The 20,968-nt window shown below is 33.5% G+C and overlaps 2 protein-coding genes across 4 annotated transcripts; one reads left to right on the top strand and one right to left on the bottom strand.

The window, feature by feature from the left end:
- The first annotated feature begins 1,038 nt into the window (after positions 1–1,038).
- On the top strand, positions 1,039–4,028 carry LOC106328848 (serine carboxypeptidase-like 45). Its single transcript, XM_013767377.1, has 10 exons — positions 1,039–1,442; positions 1,516–1,617; positions 1,706–1,801; positions 2,387–2,479; positions 2,553–2,632; positions 2,718–2,999; positions 3,080–3,204; positions 3,274–3,366; positions 3,458–3,575; positions 3,648–4,028. Exons 1-10 carry the CDS (start codon positions 1,196–1,198, stop codon positions 3,795–3,797), a joined length of 1,386 nt encoding a protein of 461 aa, XP_013622831.1. The 5' UTR covers positions 1,039–1,195; the 3' UTR covers positions 3,798–4,028.
- A 704-nt stretch (positions 4,029–4,732) lies between these two features.
- LOC106334508 lies at positions 4,733–10,097 on the bottom strand. 3 transcript variants are annotated; one of them, XM_013772798.1, is made up of 6 exons: positions 9,065–10,097; positions 8,888–8,938; positions 8,701–8,773; positions 5,429–5,591; positions 5,047–5,099; positions 4,733–4,963 (listed from the first exon to the last, which is right to left on the bottom strand). In XM_013772798.1, the coding sequence occupies exons 1-6, from the start codon at positions 9,844–9,846 to the stop codon at positions 4,961–4,963; spliced, it is 1,125 nt and encodes a 374-aa protein (XP_013628252.1). In that variant the 5' UTR covers positions 9,847–10,097; the 3' UTR covers positions 4,733–4,960. The 3 variants fall into 3 exon arrangements, with proteins under 3 accessions (XP_013628252.1, XP_013628251.1, XP_013628253.1); XM_013772797.1 differs by having other exon boundaries at positions 4,753–4,955; XM_013772799.1 differs by lacking the exons at positions 4,733–4,963; positions 5,047–5,099; positions 5,429–5,591 and adding an exon at positions 6,819–8,120.
- Between the last annotated feature and the right edge of the window lie 10,871 nt (positions 10,098–20,968).

The raw sequence follows: 20,968 nt of genomic DNA, 5'->3' as shown, positions 1-20,968 counted from the left end.
AAAATTATTGTATACTATCGGAGATGCTGTTAATTAGAATTTAGCAACTGTGAGCTTCTGTAAATGCTAAATGAAATATATAAATTAAATTTAGTTGATATAAAAAACAATTAACGTAAAAGGAAAAAGAGACTGACTTTGTAGGGGTAGTTGGTTGTGTAAAGTCCAGCCACGGTAGCTACATTTGCTTGCAAAAATATTCAAAGCTAACAAGTTTGAATTGTTATTAGTTAGTCAGCTGATTAGTCACTAATTTTTTTTGTCAACGATTAGTCGCTAATGAACCTCATATCGATCTACCTTCAAGTCGCATGCAGCAAGGGCATCATCTCCAGTGCTCTATTTTTTTTCTATAATTTACACTTAAATATATAGTAACTCTGTTATAGTGTAATTTTTTGCTCCAATGATGTTACTATATAATAGAGTTACAATATTATAGAGTGAAATATAGAGGAATGTCATATTTTACTCTATATTTAGATTAGAAAAATAACATTTTTCTATATTTCACTCTATAAATGAAACACTATTGAAGTAAAAATTACACTATAATAAAGTTATTTTATTTTGGTGTAAATTATAGAGAAAAAAATCTCATCACACATGTTCTCCTTCTATTCATCTATTTTCTTCTTTTGAACAATATATTATAGACTTTCACACCATAATTCATATGTTTAAATAAATAAGTTGTTTAAGTTAAAAACATAAATATTAAAATTAATATCTTTTTTAATTAAAGAAAAAAGTCAATGACAAATTATTTTTCAAATTTTACTTTTAATTTTCAATTAAATATTATTTAACTAAAGTTTTGTATTGAACTTTAAAATAACGTATATTATGAAATAATGTTTTTTTAAACCAACATATATATTGAAACAGAGAAAATAATATTTATTATAGTAAATGTCGAATTCCTCTATTTTATACTTATTGGCTTCAGGCCATCAGTACAATTTCCCACCAAGTCAATAAAAGAGTAAAATACTCAGATGCTAAATTATAAAATTATGAATCAAATTAAAAAATAAATCATAAAACAAGAAAGAAACATGAGAATCTTGATAAAAATGCAAAGAAGCAAAGCAAGTGGGTAAAACAAAGACCCAAAGTCATCACTTGTCTCCACTTCCTTTTCTTCTCGGCATTACCAAACACAACAAAGAAGAAGAAGAAGAAGTGACTTATCATGTCTCCTCCTCCTTCTCTCCAATGCCTCACAGTCTCCTTTGCCTTAATCTTCTTCCTGAGCTCCGCCACTGTTCTCTCCCACTCCGATCTGGTCACCCGTTTACCCGGTCAACCCCAGGTCGGATTCAAGCAATACTCTGGTTATGTCACCGTCGACGAAAAGAAACACAGTGCTCTGTTTTACTACTTCGCTGAAGCTGAAACTGAGCCCACCTCTAAGCCTCTCGTCCTCTGGCTCAATGGAGGTTCGTTTTCATTTCAATTTTACATTTATATTATTTTAAAATATCAGAAAAAAATTGTGGGGTTTGAATGCAGGACCTGGATGTTCATCTTTGGGTGTTGGTGCATTCTCAGAGAACGGACCATTTAGACCAAAAGGGTCAGTTTTGGTCAAGAATCAACATAGCTGGAACCAAGGTAATTAAAATTAAACTAAGCTTCTTGATTCCTCATTTGAAGTTTTGGTTAATTCTTGATTTTTGTTTTTTTTTTTTGGTGGTTACAGAGGCTAATATGTTGTATCTAGAAACACCTGTTGGAGTTGGATTCTCTTATTCAACTCAGAGCTCTTCGTACGAGAGTGTGAATGATAAGATCACTGGTTAATCTCTCACTAAACCTTTTCTTTCTTTTCTTGATTTAAATTAAAGTTTCTCCTTTTCGAATTCCTGTTTATTGTTTTCTAAGAAGATATGATTTTTATTACACTGTAAGCCAAAATCCTTCAGAGAAACTGTGCTGAATCTATTGATTTAGATTTTAGACTGAAAAGAAACACATACTTTTGTGTGTTTTTGCTTTTTCTAAATTCAGCAACAACAAAAAGATATCTTTTACACAAAAGGGTTTCTTTTAAAAAACTTTTACAAATTGGTTTTTATTTTATTTTAAAATTAGAAATTTTGTTATGGTGATGATGATACAGTGACCTGTGAATGCCATTTCTCTGTTTATTCTCCTTTTTACAGGAAAAGCTAATATTTATTTATATTTTCTGAAGCTATTTTATCAGCTTTTGTTTCTTGTTCTGTGTCAAGACTGACAAAAAGAACAAAAGAATTCAACCTTTTTTCCAGATCACATCTGAAAGATTATTATTCTCTTCTTCTTGTCTCTTTATGTTTTGTTCACATCTCAAACATACTTTCTCTCTTTTTGTCTTTTTTTTTTTCTTTATTCACTTCAGCAAGAGACAACCTTGTGTTCTTGGAAAGATGGTTCCTCAAGTTCCCTCACTATCTCAACAGAAGTCTCTTCATCACTGGTGAAAGCTATGCTGGTAATAACTTTATTCTTGTTCCTCACTTCTCTCAATCATAGTACTTGTGGCTAATGTTTTGATGCAAATGTAGGCCATTATGTTCCCCAGTTAGCTGATCTAATGATTCAGTACAACAAGAAGCACCATTTGTTCAATCTCAGAGGAATTGCTGTAAGTCTTAAAACATTATCTCTTCCTCCAATGATCTTTATGGTCTATATGATTCTGTCTTTATTCCTTTTTTTTTTTTTTGTAGATTGGCAATCCCGTTCTTGAGTTTTCAACTGACTTCAACTCACGAGCTGAGTACTTCTGGTCTCACGGTTTGATATCGGATTCGACATTCAAACTCTTCACTTCTTACTGTAACTACTCACGCTATGTGAGTGAGTACTACAGAGGGTCAATGTCTAGTATCTGCTCTAAAGTGATGAGCCAAGTTAACACTGAGACGAGTAGGTTTGTGGATAAATATGACGTGACACTCGATGTCTGCATTTCCTCTGTGCTATCTCAATCCAAAGTCGTAAGCCCTAACGTGAGTCCCAAGAAACATAAGCTTTGTTATTTGCTATGTGGATGTGTTTATGAACTTTGTGGTTTCCTTGGAATGGACAGCAAGTGGGAGAATCAGTAGATGTCTGTGTGGAAGATGAGACGGTTAATTATCTAAACCGAAGAGATGTGCAGGAAGCTCTTCAAGCTCGGCTCGTTGGAGTACGTGAATGGACAGTTTGCAGCAAGTAAGTAGTTGTCACTTTCTTCTCTAACAGTTTGCTTATTCATCAAGGAACTGGTGTTTTGGTTTACAGTGTGCTTGATTACCAAATGCTTGATGTGGAAAAACCAACGATTAATATCGTAGGGAGCCTTGTGGAAGCTGGAGTTCCAGTTCTTGTCTACAGGTAATAGATATCAATGTCTCTCTCTGTCATACCTTTTTTTTTACTTGCTTTGATGAATTAACGGTGGATGTTTTTCTTTTTGCAAGAACAGTGGAGATCAAGATTCTGTGATCCCTTTGACAGGAAGTAGAACCTTAGTTAGCAGATTGGCTAAACGGTTGGGACTGAGAACAAGTGTGCCTTATAGAGTCTGGTTTGCAGGACAACAGGTAAAAACAAACATCAGTCTCTAATGGTAAAAGAAAAGAACAAAACTAACAGATTGTGTTTTGTTGTTTCAGGTGGGTGGGTGGACGCAAGTCTATGGAAATGTATTGTCATTTGCTACGGTGCGAGGAGCTGCACATGAGGTCCCATTCTCACAGCCTGAGAGATCACTTGTGCTGTTCAAAGCGTTCTTGGATGGTCATCCTCTTCCTGAAGAGTTCTGATGTTTTACCATATGATGTGTTGAGCTTATGTATGTATATGTTAATAGGTTTTGGCAAAAAGTTTAGCACTAAGAATGGCTTTATTTAATCGGCGAAAAAGCCAAAAAAAAGCGGAAAGATTTTTTTGTTTTTTGTAAAGATGTGAACCTTGTAGGAAGGATGTGTATGTTCTTGGAATTTGAGTGTTGTGTGTTACTGAAGGGTAGAATTTAAAAGGAGCTTCTACTTGCATTGTTATGTCTATAAATTGAAGAGCTTTTTTTTTTTTTTGAACACCATAAATTGAAGAGCTATGATTGGTTTTAATAGGATCATCCAACAAATCTTCAAACCCTCAGGATGAGACAGAGTAAGTTCCTAGCCTACAAGTGTCCAAGAAGCCCAAAAGCTCTCTCCCTGTTCCCAACCATAAAAATCACATTTACTCAACCATATTCCTCCAAGAGTTTAGGAAGAATGCTTTTTTCTTCTAGTTAAATGATTGCAATGTCTCCATTTATGTAGGCAATAATCTTGCCTTCCTAAACTTACTGAGAGCATAATCAGCAATTATCAAAAGCTAAATCACTTTTAAGACCAAAGTGAAGCACTAACTCTTGAAAATCTTGCAAATTGGCTTGGGAGTCCTACTTTCTGCAAAACCATCGTGTTATATAATAATACATTATTAATACTCCAATCTCTCAAATATTCCACTGATAGAGATGAAAGAGACAAAGTAGACCCACATACCTTGCGTCCGTGATAGAAGCCTCGTTGCTGTTCACAAGCACCCTCGCGGACCATCTAAAGGGATATCAAAAAGATGGAGAGATCACTTCATAACTAGTGAGTGTCACCTGAGTCGAAATCTGCTTCTTCTTTTTTTTCAGTAAAATGTTAAATTTATTATATCAAAATTTTTGATTTTTGACGGAGAATACAAAAAGACTAGTATTGGAATTGCAAAATTAAATCTAAACACTAAGCAACATACAAGGACGGGAGCTCGATTGAGGCAAGAGATGAAGTCAAAGCAACGGAAGATGACTAAGCAGACTCAGACTAACGAGACGGGAACGGAGCAGGAAGGCCCGACTGTTGCCACGAACCCGAGAGAAAGGCGCCCTCAAACCTAGATGCACGGTGCCTACAGCTTCCTGGAGACCCATTCGAATTCTGCTTTACTAAAGAGAGAGAACCAATCAAAGAATATTGTGGGAAGATAAGTTTGATTAAGTCGGGGAGTAAAGGAGTGGCGAGAAGAAACCTCATCGAAGATATCACCAGCAGGGCTATCATCGTAGCTACCGTACCGACCAGCTAGGAAAAAACCCGCCAAGAGTGTAAGTGGAAATCCCAAGTGAACAATAATGGTATTAGAGGAATTTTATCAGTAGGGTGTGATTTCTAAATGTTTTTATGTGAAGTAGATAAAGGTTTCTTTTATTTGTTGTCAACTAAATTTACAAACCGTTTAATATCTATCACCTTCCATTGATTTTTTTTTTAAAAGAGAACTATCAAATATTATCGAAAACCCACACAAAAAAAAGAGGGACATTTAGAACTCGATAAATACATAATGATAAAAAAATGTTACACGGAAAGCAAAAAAATATTAAATAAATTTTATCATTAAGCAGTCCTACCATAATGCAAAATCATGACATGGTCACTAGTTGATGAATCCCGAAGCAAAGTGAAAGAAGGAGATGATGATGGTAATGATGATTTTGGACTCCATATGGTATCTCTTACATGCTGCATCGTCAACAACGGCGATAATCGTTGCCCTCTGCATCTTATTTCTATCTGTTTCCATAGTTTGCAACCATCAAACAAACCAGAGAGAGTCAAGATCACATGGTAAATATTCACATACGTGCTCGTGTGTGTGAAAGGGGATATACTAGAGTACATGCATAACACACATGATCTGCAAATTTGACCGGTTAGATAATCTATTGGGTTACTCCGTCTATGACTACTGTAACCATTTTTAAAAAATCTCTGTGAGTCTTTTTTTTATTGTTAACATGTAAAGAAACTTGTGCTTTGTTTGTTGACGTACGTAGTTAGTGTAACGTATACCTAATAGGCTAATACTAAAATCTCCACTTTTCTCGACTTAACGCCAAAGATAAGAAGTGAAAACAAAGAACTAAAATCGGTCAGTTGAAACTAAAAGGTACGTAATGAATAAAAATCATTCAAGTTCGAACACTAATAGTTTATTTTGTGCTCTATTGTAGGAACGTGATTGGTTGGTGAGGAGATGATCTTTGTTTCAACTTTCAACATTCATGAAAGTGGACCACTTGGGATTGCGATACGACATTCTACACGTAACTTCAAGCTCCCTGTTTAAAATCTATACACATTCTGCTATTCGACGATCAATTAAGAGAATCGCTGACCTTAGCAAGCATAAGCGTGACGACAATGTTAGGTAATTTTTCCCCCGTTTTTCACCATGACATATATTTCACCATAAAGAAAATCGAACAGTAGGAATACCTTCAAATACGGTCACACCAACCTTAGATTAGCTATTAAAACATTTTTTATTTAAATCTACAAACATTATATATTCTCTAATATCGGCCAAGATTTGTTTTTCTTGATATTTCACGGCCAAGATCTTACGATACATATTTAAAATAAACGTCTATCTTTACACATGTTAGGTCGGTTAAGGTAACCGTTTTTCTTTAAAAAGAAGTTAAAAGTACCAGAATATTTAAACCCTAACTTTAATTTTCGCTCATAGCTACAGCTACCAAAAAAATGAATTCAGAATCTCAAGCAAAATTTCAAATCCCATGGTGTTACCAAAATAATTTAAGTTACGCGAGGAAAGATGGATATATTTTAAGCTGGTGTTTATATAGACCACTACTTCTAGAAGTGATATTAACGTACTATTTTTTCTACACGCATTGTTGAGTGTTCATGGCATTTTATTATTCTTAGAAAATTCAATACCTTTTATTCCAATCACTTGATTAGAAAAGTCAAATTAAAATGCTTGCATTCCGATTTTGGATTGACTTTTACATGGATTGTGAACTAATTAGTTGACTAGGAAAATTATTAAACTATCCAAATATTAATTAGGGAAATTTTAATATGCTTGTTAGTGGGGGATAAATTTTCTTTTGGCTCGATGGAAAAGACAAAGTTAGCCATGCATGCATCAATGCTTTCAATTCACGTTTTTCATCAAAAACTTATTTGAATAAGAATATTATATGTCACAATGCGCGGACCAAATATCAATATATATTCTTGTGGCGACATGCATGCTCTCAAGAAAATAAGCTAAAACATGGAAACTTCAGCATTAAACGGAAAGCTATTTTTCATCGTTAATTGTATTTTGCGTGAAATCCAACTTTTCATAATTTGATTTTTATGAAATAATTTCAGGCTATGTTATTACCATTTTTTCCATAATTTCTTACTACCGTTTACATTAATTGAATTACTGGTGCTAGACAATTTTGAAGTCTTTTGTTTTAAATCAAAAATCATACTACTTGTTATCTAAACTATGATGAAAGTGTGCGTTTTTGTAGAAGCTCATCTCTAATCTCAACAATCAAGACGACATCAAATCATCAATGAACTAAAATCACACTATTTATTATCCAAAGTCTGATAGAGTGCGTCTTAGTAGACAGACACTGATCTCTAATCTCAACAATCAAGACGTCATCCAATCATCAACGAGATAACACAACTAAAATTTTAAGAAGATTTACCCGTACGTATGACCACGTAGAAGGATGCTAAGACGTTAATTTACTCAACTAGTGTTTTAGAAAGTTACATTCTTTTGTAATGTAGAATAAAAATCATGTATATGATAAATTAGGTACCTAGCCGAGTCGATTAGCTTGTCTCGTCCAATTAAGGTGAAACTCAAAATTTGTGTTTCACCACCTAATATCTAAACGGCAGCTTTCTGAACCTGGTAGATCGAATGTATACTATGTGTATACACATGCAAGCACACCTACGCATGCAGTTGATTCTTTGCGCATGGATATGTATTTGTGAGCCTATCTAGACTCCATAGGAACATAATATACTTGGATTAATGTCAATTCTGATAACGAGAGCATCTACGCATTCACATACGCTTGTAAGCTTTTTGAGGTTGCATTAAGATATACTTTATTTTCTGGTTTATACTATTCTCAAAGCAAGCATGCCTGATGACCCAGACTTGTTTTATTCCACAAATAGCATTATTATAAATTATTACCAATAACTATGTTATAGCCTGAAACTCATGAAAAGGCCAGTTAAATAGTTCCCCTCTCGTTTTCCAGTTTCCTATGAGAATATACAATATAATTAACACCAGTAATGATAATAATTATTTATAAGGTAGTGGGTACTTCGAGAAGTGATCAGTACAATTAAGCACTATTTTTGTCAAATGAGATAGATGGAGGAATTTTTTGGGTGATCAAATTTCTTAGTAATGAAGAGTTACTTAAGAAACAAATCTTTTGATGAATCATTAAGCAAAAATAATGTATAATTCGTTTTGAAATTGATTGATTGAGCACAGAAGGAATCAGATTCAAAAATCCGAACCCTAGATTATTCATGATTATTAATTAGATTTGCGCCAAATTAAGGATGTCGTGTAGCCCTAATATTCAGAGAAAGTGGTTTCATCACCTAGCCCTTTTTTTTGTAACATCATCACCTAGCCTATATTACTAAAGTTTGAATATATCTAGCTAAGATTTATTTGAACTAAGTTATATAAATTACGACACCATGACATCAGACGTGTGACCTAACAAGTTGGGGATTGAGTTGTAATGTCGTTTTCATTTCATATCCACAAAACTTAGAAGATTAAAAACATATATAAAAGAGTTATAAAACTTTAGGTATTTACCTCAGACTCGATATCCAACTGAAGCTTCGTCATAAGGTACTTAATTAGCAATCTAACTGTGATTCTCCCATCTCTTATCCATGCAAATTTAAATTGTTTTCAAAAAATAAGAATATAACAGAAACAATCTTAGTAACTTCCGTAAACAAATAAGTTTCAATAATGCATGAGACAAATAAAGACTTACTTGATTCTCAAGTAGCTTTTGTTTACTTGATGTAAGAACGGTTTCTTTTCCCTGCGTTCACAAATCAAATTTTATCAAATATATACACTGTTTAAAAAAGAATGATCGAGTTTCACCTAATAAAATTGAACCAAACTGAGAAAGGATTAAAGAAAATGCAAGAGAGGTCTTAATTACTGAAATTGCGAAGCTTGGAGAAGAAACCAAAGACCAGAATGTGGTCTTTTTGGAGGATCAATAACCCTAAACTCCGAGCTTGGTCCAGCTCCTCCCTCCTCCTCACACCAACTCCTTGTAAAGCTATTACTGATAGTAACGTCACGCTCACTCATCATTCCTATTGATGACGGTCTAAATGGCGCCGTATATTGAGGTATCGATGGCTTTGAAAATGGAAACGAATAGCCGCGGTTTAGTAACGTTTGAGGCCGAAATAACTGGTGATCGTAAACCAAAGACGCTCCCCGCATCGTGAGCAACTCATGATGAGAATGTGGCGGCTGCGGGTGATCTACTTTACTTCTAACCGCTCCTGCCGCGGTTGAGGATGAGGTAAACAAACTGAGGTCTAACGAATTTTCTCTTCCACTTGCGTTTTTGCCACAACGACGTTGGATCTTATATGATGTCGCGTTATTGTTTTCCTCAGGGCCTATACCTAAGCGGAGCCAAGATTTGTCTCTGTTACCGTCTTCTATGTTAGTAGACGCAACGACGTCGTTCTTGGAGGCGGATCCGTCGTCTTTGTTGGCCGGATGAGAAGATATGTTATAATAATATTCATTAGAAGCTGCTATTGGATCGGAGACGGAACATGTTTCTCCACTAGAATTTTGATTGTTTATTGTTGCTTCTCTCATCATCACCGCCTCCCTGAAGCCGCCTCCGCCGCTGCTGCAAACGCCGTAGCTGAAAACGCCGTAAAGAGGTGAGGGTTCAAGAGGAACCATATTGGTCATATGATCTCAGCATGAAGCCATATATGGATGGATTATTGAGAAAAATTAGAAGAGAGCTTTAAGAAGGCATGGTTTTGTGGAGAGGAAATGATTCTCATGAAGAAGATAAGAGTTTTGTTTATTTAGTTATTTCTCTTCTCTTTATTACAAATATTTTATAAATGGTACTTTTAAAATTATATGATATGTGTGTAGGGTTGTGAGTGAGAGAGGACGAGGAAGAGAATGATTCCTCTGCAAATCATACTTTCCACTAATTCTCTTTGTTTGGAAGCTTGTGGGAATGTAAGAAAGAGAGAGGAGTGTGATGGTTCTCTCTGTCTGCCAGCTTTAAATTCAATAAAATTATCTAAAATTATGGTTATTTCATGTACCTAGAGATCATATACGTCATGTATAATTTAGAACTTCACTTTTTCTTTTTCTTACTAAAACTTAACAACATATTGATTATTTCTGTAAAAGTTTTTATTTATTTGGATTTTATTGACTTTAAAAGGACGAACGGTATGCCTATGCGAGGAAAAAGGATGAAATGGATTGTGATCGGTCCAGCTAATCGCTTTTTTCAGACCATGTTCCGGTGACAAAGAATTGACAGCCAAAGTTATTAATCTTTTTTTAAAGAAATTAAATTATTGATATCCTTGAAAAGTTTATTTTTAGCCCTTGCTTCTTTTAATGGGATTTTGGGTTATTCTATAGCTCTAATTATATTGTAATTATCTCTTCCAATTTTTTCGGGGTCAACTTTCGCTTCCAGTTTTGTTTTCTCTTTTAGTTATTCGTAATAACGAAAAACTGTTTACGATGTGTTCTTATAAAAAAAGATTCTTCATTATATATGTGTTTTTGGATCAAACAGTTTATGCTTAGATCATCTAGGATCTATTTTGATGTATTCTCCTCTAAAATAGATGATCTCTATAATAGAGATGGAGTTTGCTCCAGTGTATTTTTTTATAATAACAATCTTTAAAATATAGAGTAAAAATAAAAATTGATATTTTTTCCCCATAAAAAAATAGCAATTTCTATTTTATAAAGATAAATAGCAATGGTTGTAGTGAAATTGATTCTAAATATTATAATAGAAATAAAAATAGCAATAAGTTGGAGATGCTCTTAGATAAATCTTTAGAGTTTAGACCATATATAATCCAAGCATGTCCCAGTTACTTTATTTTGCATCCAGTAGAGGCCTTCCACGGTATTCTTATAATTTGAAGTAGAGGCCATCCACATTCGATATACATATATCTTGTCAATTACTCAAAATTAATAAAAACAATTGTTTTCTTTTTGAGAAAAATAAAAACAATTGTTACACACAGAAGTTTATTGCATGATGAAAAACATGTCCCATTATATCTGTAGTGATCGTTAACTAATTTAATTTTCACTTACAACAATCGATTTTCACAGAAAACGATCACTCATTGCATTCTCCTTTTTGTTTTCTATAAAAATCACTCATTTCCTAAAATATTTTAACAGTAGTAGAACTTTATCTTTTCACTAGTCTTACGAAAAATAGCATCATAAGTTAATCATGTGTATAAGCCCTAACTAAAGAATTTGTGAATATCGAGGCCAGTGGATGTTCTCGTTCGTATTTATTTAATAGTATATGTTTAACTGAAATTTTTGTCTGTGAAAATATTATCGTCATATATAGAAGGTAAATAAATTTACTAATATATCGTACTACTTCTAGTTTCAATATGTATCCCCTCTATATTATTTGAGAAACATTACAACTTTTTTTGATAGTCACGTGTCATCACTAAGATGATTCTTAGAATCATTAGAAAAATATGTTGGTCCATTTAATTATATAATAAGTTTTTTTATTAAAATAACCATAATTAAATTCATTATTAATGTTCTTTATTATTTCCTTAAATAAAAATTACAAAATTTCCTAATATGGCTAAAATATATATAGCAATTAATCATTTTGAATAATAAAGATTTAATAAAATTTAATGTATTTTCTATCATAATTTTTTAATTTTAAACTATTAAAATAAGTTAAACAACTACATTAACTATATAATAAAAATTTAGATTTTTCTGTATATGTTATAATTAAAATTTTTAAAAACGAATATAAATTACTAAAACTGTTAAAAGTCTCACATTCAAATTTTGTAATCCATAGTTTAAAAATTTTGATATGAAAAAATACAAATGTTTACAAAATTATATAAGTAAAAAATCTAATTTAATTAATTATTAATTTTAAAAGATATATATTTATATATCGTTTTAAAATTTTAAAATGTTAAATTTTTTTAAAACATAGTTTCAAAAATAATTTTCGAATTTCAAAATAAAATTTGAAAAAAAATTATAAAAAAGTTTAAATTAGAAAAAATATAATTTGAAAACATAAAAAAATAATTTTTACTTTTTTTTAATGTTTTATTTATTTAATTAATTATTTAAATGTATGTTAATGTCATTTAAATGTTAATTTTAAGACATACTTAAATGTATGTTAATATCATTTAAATGTACTTTTATATCTTATCAAATAGAAAAAATATTGTTTGGATTAATAAAATTGATTTATATGTTCGCACCAATTTAATTATATATGTAATAGTTATTAATTTTTAATTAAATGTATATTTATTTCATTATATGTTAAAATATATAATTTATAAATAATATTTATATATAATGTTTATCCTGCGCAAGGCGCGGGTCTTAACCTAGTATTTATTATTTTGTATACCTTGCACTTGCAAAATTCTAATATCTTAATTCTTAAACAAGCATCTGTGGTTATCAAAATGGATGATAAATTTACAGTAAATGTTTTTTTACTGCGACTAATCGATGGGTTTTGTTATTACTAATGTGTAACATAGATGTACGTGCATATGTTGTAAGACAAAACATAGATGTACGTGCATATGTTATTACTAATGTGTAACATTTTGTCATGATGGTGATCGACTCTTTCTGCTGGAACGTAAGAGGCATTAATAAGAAAATTAAGCGTAGTAGTCTCAGGAAATGGCTACGGCAGTCCAAGCCGTATTTTGGGAGTATCATAGAGACTAAAGTGAAAGTTCACAATTCTCACCAGATTTTTAATTCAATATTTCCGGGGTGGAATTTTTCAGCCAACTACGAGTTCGCCGAGCTAGGACGGATATGGGTCGTTTGGGATCCTTCAGTTAAATTGACTATCCATTCCAAGTCTAGCCAGATGATCACTTGTCTAGTTGAGCTGCCACACTCCACTTCGGAAGTCGCGGTCTCTTTTATCTACGCTCTAAATTGTAAATATGGGAGAAGATATCTTTGGGAGGAGTTAAGTTTTTTGGCTACTGATCCTATCATTATGGGCAAACCATGGGCTGTCTTGGGAGGTTTCAACCAAACTCTTAGTCCGAGTGAAAATTCTAAAGGAGGTACAAGAATTCCTCGTGGTATGAAAGACTTCAGGGAGTGCATTCAACACGCTGAGTTGTTTGATCTGTCAATAAGAGGAAATGAGTTCACCTGGTGGAATAAGCAGACTGACTCTCCAAACTCGAAGAAGCTGGATAGGATCCTTATAAATGACTTATGGCTGCTTCAATTCCCCCAGGCTTATGCGCACTTCGGAGAACCTGATTTCTCTGATCACGGTCCAAGTAGTATTGTCTTTGGCGAAAGAACTAAGGCCAAAAGACAGTTTATGGTTTCTCACTTCTTGTTCCATCACCCTGAGTTTTTCCCGCGGGTTGCCATTGCCTGGCAGCAAATAAAAGTTTATGGAACTGCAATGTATTCTCTTTCCAAGAAGCTAAAACTCCTAAAGACTGAGATAAAAGAAATAAACAGAGAGCACTTCTCAGATTTGGAAAACCGAGTCAGGGAAGCTCACTCTAATTTGATCTCCTGTCAAAATCAAGTCTTGGCAAACCCGACGGTATTACTTGCGGCTCAGGAGAAAGAAGCTCAGAGTAAATGGTTAACTTTAGCCCTTGCGGAAGAACATTTCCTCCAGCAGAGGTCTAGAATTCGTTGGCTGGAAAGTGGGGACCAGAATTCTGCCTTTTTCCATCGTATGGTGGTTTCACGACGTGCTATAAACCAAATTCACTACCTCCTGGATGGGGCGGGGAATAGGCTGTCTGACACGGGAGAAATCAAGTTGCATTGCGTGTCTTATTTTGAAGAATTATTTGGCGCCTCTACTACTGCCCTCACAGCAACCAGTCAAGCTCAAATATCCTCCTTCACATCGTTTAGATGTAGCGACGCAGATAGGACTTTGCTGACAGCTCCGGTCACACCGGCAGACGTGAAACAAGAGGTCTTCGCACTCCCAGCAAACAAAACACCTGGACCCGACGGCTACTCAGGTGAATTCTATAGGAAAACATGGGATATAATTGGAGAGGACGTGACTAGAGCAGTACTAGAATTCTTCAGAAGTGGGAAACTCCTCAAGCAGTGGAACTGTACTGCAGTCTCTCTCATTCCAAAGAAGGTGGGGGCTGATAAGCTGGTGGATTACAGACCGATTTCTCTTTGCAATGTTGTTTACAAGGTAATCTCAAAGATTCTTGCCATGAGACTGCAAGCGATCACTCCACATATGGTCTCTAATACTCAATCTGCTTTCATTAAAGGGAGAATGCTAGTGGAAAATGTCCTCCTTGCCACATAAATGGTTCAAGGTTTTAATCGCTTAACCATCTCAAAGCATGGGCTCCTCAAAGTGGATTTAAGGAAGGCTTTTGATTCTGTGAACTGGGATTTCTTGTTGAAGATTTTTCAGGTAGCTGATTTCCCGCCGGTGTTTACTCAGTGGATCGCTCAGTGCATCACCACTACTTCCTTTTCCATCAATGTTAATGGAGATCTATGCGGTTTCTTTAAGGGTACTAGGGGTCTGAGGCAAGGGGATCCCCTCTCCCCCTCACTGTTTGTAATGGCCATGGAGGTCTACTCAAATCTGCTAAAATCTCGTTTTGAATCCGAAAGAATTGGCTATCACCCCCTTGGACGGAACCCAGCTGTTACTCACTTAGCATTTGCGGACGACATCATTATCTTATTTGATGGCAAAGGTACATCGCTTCAATCCATTGCTGATTCTCTGGAGGTTTTTAAGGACATCTCAGGTCTACAGATGAACAAAGACAAAACGGATCTCTTTATAGCAGGACTGAACCCAGAGGAAACTAACACTATAACCTTGTTTGGTTTCCGAAAGGGTTCTCTCCCTATCTGTTATCTCGGTCTTCCTCTCATGCATAGGAAGTTGCAAAAATCAGAGTACTCTCCTCTCTTGGATAAAATAAGAGCAAGGTTCACGAGCTGGACTGTCCGGTGTCTCTCCTTTGCAGGGCGTCTTCAGCTTGTATCATCGGTTATCTATAGTCTGCTGAATTTCTGGATGAGCGCTTTCATCTTGCCCAAATCCTGTCTTAAAGCTATTGAAAAAATGTGTAACAGATTCTTATGGGGAGGGGATATCTCAAAGAGGGCATCTGTTAAGGTTTCATGGACGACTGTATGCCTGCCTAAGATAGAAGGAGGTCTCGGCCTTCGAAATCTTTTAGTTTGGAACAAGACCCTGATTCTTAAGCTTATCTGGCAAATCCTCTCATCCTCAACCTCCCTTTGGGTAGCTTGGGTTCAAGAACACAGGTTAAAAAGGAAAATTTTTTGGTCCCTCGAGATTCAAACGTCTGATTCCTGGATTTGGAAGTTCCTGTTATCTCTCAGACCCCTAGCAGAAACACTAATCAGTTCTTGCACTGGGGATGGCGCAAACACTAGTTTCTGGTTTGATAACTGGTGTTCTCAGGGACGGTTATTGGAGGTTACAGGTGAAAACGGTCCACTACTCTTGGGTATCCCGGAACAGAGCACGGTTCAAGAAGCTCTCTCTTCTCGGGACTGGCAGGTCCCCTATAGATCGAGAAACCAGAATGTCGCTACTGTGCGTTCTCTGCTGCAAAACTACGCATCAAACCATGATGTACTCGCCTCCGACACTGTCCTTTGGGGACCACAAGATTGGCAGGAACATGAGTTCTTAACGAAAATCACTTGGGAGCTCTTACGACCAAAGGAGGACAACAAAGGATGGTTCAATGCAGTATGGTTCAAGCATTCTGTTCTAAAGCACTCCTTTAACTTCTGGGTGGCAAATCTCAATAGACTACCGGTAAATGCTAGGATAGCTCAATGGAGTCCACATCTCAGTCCACTTTGTACCCTATGCACTACCCACGATGAAACAAGGGATCATCTGTTCATCAACTGTGTGTTTGCCTCTGAAATTTGGAATCTCCTCTTCAGACGGCTGGGACATCATCTGAACCATCTTCAGTCTTGGAACGATCTCATCAGCTGGCTCTTGGCTCCTTTCAGATCGAGTAAAAAGAAACTTCTTTGCAAAATGGCTTCTCAAGCAGCAGTTTACCTCATATGGAAAGAGAGGAACAACAGAAGACATAATGTTCAACCCACTACACCGAATATCTTGTTCAAACAACTAGATAGACTCATCAAAGATACTCTCCTCGCAAGAAGATTAAAGAAGGGCTGCTCCACTCTTTTATCTCTTTGGTTCTCTTATGGCTAATAGATTTTCTCTTCGGATTGACAAAAACGTTAACTTCTCTGGCTTTTTATCTTTTTTTGGGCCACATGAGTTTTAGGCTTTTAAGCTTATGTAACATGTTCTTTTGGTAATATAATTTACATTTTATCAAAAAAAAAAAAAAAAAAAAAAAAAAAAAATATGTTGTAAGAAAAATGTAGGAACATGAAGTACCATAGTTGCTCTTATTAGTTAGAAAGGGACTTTATCATGGGTGATTTGAGAAATAATAAAATTATTAAATTTATTAGAAACGAGGCAAGTGGATGGGCAGAGAGTGGAGAGGAATATGATGACAATACCTGTCAAAAATGTCAATAATAAGATAGATAACTTGGATATCACATTCATAGAATATGTATAAATGCATGATGGGAAGTTGAATCAAACTAAAAGGAAACATATAAAGGGAGCGTGAAAGAAAGGCTGAAAAACTAATAATAAAGAAATGATGTTTAAAGAAAAAATGATGTAAGGAGAAGAAATTGTTAAAGCATGTATTATATTTTTTTAATGTTGTATAATTATGATATAATAAACTATGAGAAACATTACAAATGATTTTACAGCCGACAAATCTACATCCATTACGAGGATTCATGTTTGACTGTATCATCTCAGCAGTTCAAATAGGATTCATGCCTGACGGTATTCTTTGCGCCATGCTGCAGTTCTCTTATAAGCATTTTTTCAATTAATTCGCATAATTTCACGTTTTTTGGGATTTAAAACTCAGACGTCATGGTATAAAAGCATTAATGAACATTTATTCAAACCAATGGACCAATGGAATTTCCACACTATTAAAGCATGTACAATATATACTAGAGAAGGCTACGATATTAAAGGAGAATCCTTATTAGGATTCTGGTATTAATTTTTAAATTTATTTGCAATACTATGTCACTCTTTTATTTATATTTTTAATTAATTTTGAACAAAAATTAAAAGCATGTATTGTACCATTTAGAAACTTAAACCTTTCTCATATATACTATATTCTGTCATCTATTAAATGAATATTCCAAAAGCAAAAAAAAGTTACACTCTAATAATTAAATCTCTCAAATGCTTAATTTATATTATACCGGAAGTACTCAAGAATCTAATGTACAATCAATTCTATTGCTAAGTAAAATCCCAACACCATATAAAATCCCAACACCATATAAATTAATTTAACTATAGACAAATTTACACATGAGTTTGTATATATACGAATATTTTACGATTAAACTTAATTATTTTATTCAAATATTTTATTTTAAAATTATTACTTTTTCAATATATCATGGGTTTGAATCTTACATAATTATAGATGTAAATTTGTAGTTTGTGTTAAAATTTATTATTTACAAAATCAATCTCAAAATATTTTTGAAATCTCTAATTAAGAATTCAGCTTATGTTAAAAAAATTAAGATTTAAAAGCTAATTTTAACATCTATAACAAAACTCAAAAATGACATTTCACTTTGTTATCAAAAAATTTAAGTAGCAAAAATTAGTGATTATTTTTGTAGATGGGAATGTAAGTCATATTTATTATATACTAAAAAATTTAGAAATATATGACATATTAAATATTTTTAATTAATATATATTTTAACATTATATTTACTGTTTTTACTAAAATAAAAATTAAAATAATGAATTGAATTAAAATATGTGGCGTTAAAATAAAATAAATTCTCAACTATAGACGTCAACTCAAATGTTAAAGTTCAAATGTTTACTATATTTGTCATTTTATAAATAATTTTTTAATCAAAAAATTATTTATAAAATGACAAATATCGAAAATTTATTTTGCGTTTTGAAAGAGTATTATTTTTGATGGTTATAAGAGGATGTGAATGTACAAAGAAAACCCTAAAATGGTATGATAAAAGAAACCAAAAAGAAGGGAAAAGGATTCATGTCAAATTCCCGGGGTTTAGTGAAATAAAGAAAATAGAGTTGGGCATGCATGATGGTGTTTGGTATCCGCAGAGCCCGAGGACCTAAACCACAGACGACGTGGGAACTCTTCTGCTCTTTTTCTGAACTCCATGTGACCCCCACAATTCTCCTACCTATGTACACCATAACACATGCATGTGTACTTTTTACAATTGTTTTTTATTTACCTTTTTTGGCTAGATTCTTCAATCTTTGGTATAAATTTTCTTTAGCTGTGTGTGGTCGCTGCTGCTTGCACTTTTTAACCTTCGAGGAACTATTATGTAAACCTTTTGTTTAATATCAACCGAAATACTACCACACAATATAGTTAGTGTAACAATGGTCGACAAAATAGAAAGAAAATAACTATCCTAAAAGGAGTTATTTATAGAGATTTGAGGTTTGGAATTGGCGATGAGAAAGGAAATAGCTTTTTTTCCTGGCCAAAGGGGGGGGAAATAGTTTTTAAAGAGAGAATTTGCTACTACATGGAGTCATGCATAGCCAAACTTCCTCTAATTGAAAAAAATTACATGATATCATGTAAACTAATTCCCCCTAAATGATCATTACAAATGATTTTTTTTTTGTGATACAATTCAAATTTCATAAATACATTTATTTTCGATTTTCTATTAGTTATTTATAAAAAAATCCACTATATTAATAAATTTATATGATTTTCCATCATTGATTTCTGTAAATACCAAATGTTGGTCCTTTAGAATTGCAAATACTCTATTTTAGTTTGGTATGTTCTCTGACTTAAATAAATTGAACATTTCGATAATTCCAATAGAAAACAATAACTTTGTCATCTAGGAAAATATGTCTATAATTAAAACCGTAACTTAGCTCTAATACTATTCCATTAATTTCTTGTAACTTTTTCACCATTTAACATGAATGGAATGGAATACTTCATTCCATCAATTCCACGGACATTCCAAAAAATATACAAAAAAAATTCTTAAACATTCATTTGCAATTTTTATTATGAATGAATGAAAAATGAAAGTATTCCATTTTAAAACTAATTTCATTCATCTTATTCCATCTATTTTGATTCCATTAATTATATTTCATAGTTACTATATTTACAGGCTAAGTAATAACGATTTAAACAAAAGATCCCTGTAAATTTAGAAATAGCAAACGATATATTGTAATATAGCATTCTTCTATTGAAAAGCTTGAGATATAAAATTACAAAAGCCTAGCTCAGGCATATGGTAGACTCGGATTACCATTCTGGATGTGAAGTGACGGCAATGGATAAATGCGCTCGACCACTGATCTGGTAATATACTAACTTTGATCGACCTCACTCTGCTTCTCCTTAAATCTCTTCTTTGTTGTTTTTTACACTTAGTCATACGATTGTGAAATTATCTAGAACCGATCTATTTTGTTCATTAATATACAATCATACCAGCTGGACGAGTCTAATAATTCCAAATTGTCCTTAATCTGCCTTACGATTCTATTACCACATACGTAACAATCTATGCTCCATTTGTCCTTTCGTCTCTTCAAGAGTTTTTTTTTGTTGTATATGCACTACGCAAACTCTTAGGCCAACATGTATGTTTTTGTAGACCACACCAGTTGTAATTTTCTGGCTCAAGCCTCTCATTGGGCTATGTACCTCAGTTGTGTGAGATTAATATGTTTTATCTTTTGTTACGTTTTCATCCTCCCAAGCATGTGAAGCCTCTAAGTGACTACTAATGAGCTAATTTCAACTCTCGAACATCTTGTAGGATTAACTAAAAGTACAGCTCTTTTGTTTCTATAGTGAAGAAAAACGTGAAAATTTTCACAAAATTACCAGCTCTCGCTCCTCTTTTGACGGTGGAAGCAGCAATGGAAATAAAAGTCAACTATCTAACAAAATGAACCAAAAATATTTAAATACACAGAGACACACAGATGTCCAAAAGTTGACATGAGCACATAAGCGGACTTTTTATTAGCAAGCATTTAATGTAATAGTATTAAGCATCATTAGTTATGAAACTTATGGTGATAATTTAAGTAATTACATTCATTGACTTTCAACATTTTTAGCACAAACTAAAAATCCAGTTATATCTCCACAAAATAAATCTGCCTGTTGGAATATTTAATATATAAACTATTTTTGTCAATGTTTACTAACGGTAATACTCCGTCCGTTTTAAATTAAATGTTTAAAATTTTTAAGCAAATTATAAAATAGTTAAATGTTTAGTTTTATCCATATTTAATTATTAAAATTTTATAACATTTATTGTTTTCAATTTTAATTAGAGGCAAAATAGATAATGTGAAAATTGCATTAAAATAATAAAACGATACTTATTTTGTAGAAAAGAAATTTCTCTCTACAATGACAACCTTTCTGAGATGAAAGAATTACTAGTTAAGTATTTGTGTTTGAATATAAAGTTGCATTAAGTTTTCTCTCTTAATTGTTGTTTTAGTAATCTTTATTTTGGTCAAAACTAGGAAACAACAGAAAATGTGGTACTCACATGCTGCAATCATTATGATTCCCCCCCCTACTACCCCCCC

This window comes from Brassica oleracea, chromosome C3 (genome assembly GCF_000695525.1).
Source record: "Brassica oleracea var. oleracea cultivar TO1000 chromosome C3, BOL, whole genome shotgun sequence".
NCBI classification, from domain to species: domain Eukaryota; kingdom Viridiplantae; phylum Streptophyta; class Magnoliopsida; order Brassicales; family Brassicaceae; genus Brassica; species Brassica oleracea.
This window is presented reverse-complemented; position numbering and strand designations above follow the sequence as displayed.

Bases quoted from the DNA above. Each gene is read 5' to 3' on its own strand.
- LOC106334508 (XM_013772797.1), bottom strand. From the start codon at position 9,846: ATGACCAATATGGTTCCTCTTGAACCCTCACCTCTTTACGGCGTTTTC. The intron at 5,100-5,428 runs GTAGGACTGCTT...GTTTTTTCCTAG, and splicing joins TGTCATGATTTTGCATTATG to CTGGTCGGTACGGTAGCTAC. The intron at 4,956-5,046 runs GTTTCTTCTCGC...TTAGTAAAGCAG, and splicing joins CTGGTGATATCTTCGATGAG to AATTCGAATGGGTCTCCAGG.
- LOC106328848 (XM_013767377.1), top strand. From the start codon at position 1,196: ATGTCTCCTCCTCCTTCTCTCCAATGCCTCACAGTCTCCTTTGCCTTA. The intron at 1,618-1,705 runs GTAATTAAAATT...TGGTGGTTACAG, and splicing joins TCAACATAGCTGGAACCAAG to AGGCTAATATGTTGTATCTA. The intron at 3,205-3,273 runs GTAAGTAGTTGT...TTTGGTTTACAG, and splicing joins GAATGGACAGTTTGCAGCAA to TGTGCTTGATTACCAAATGC.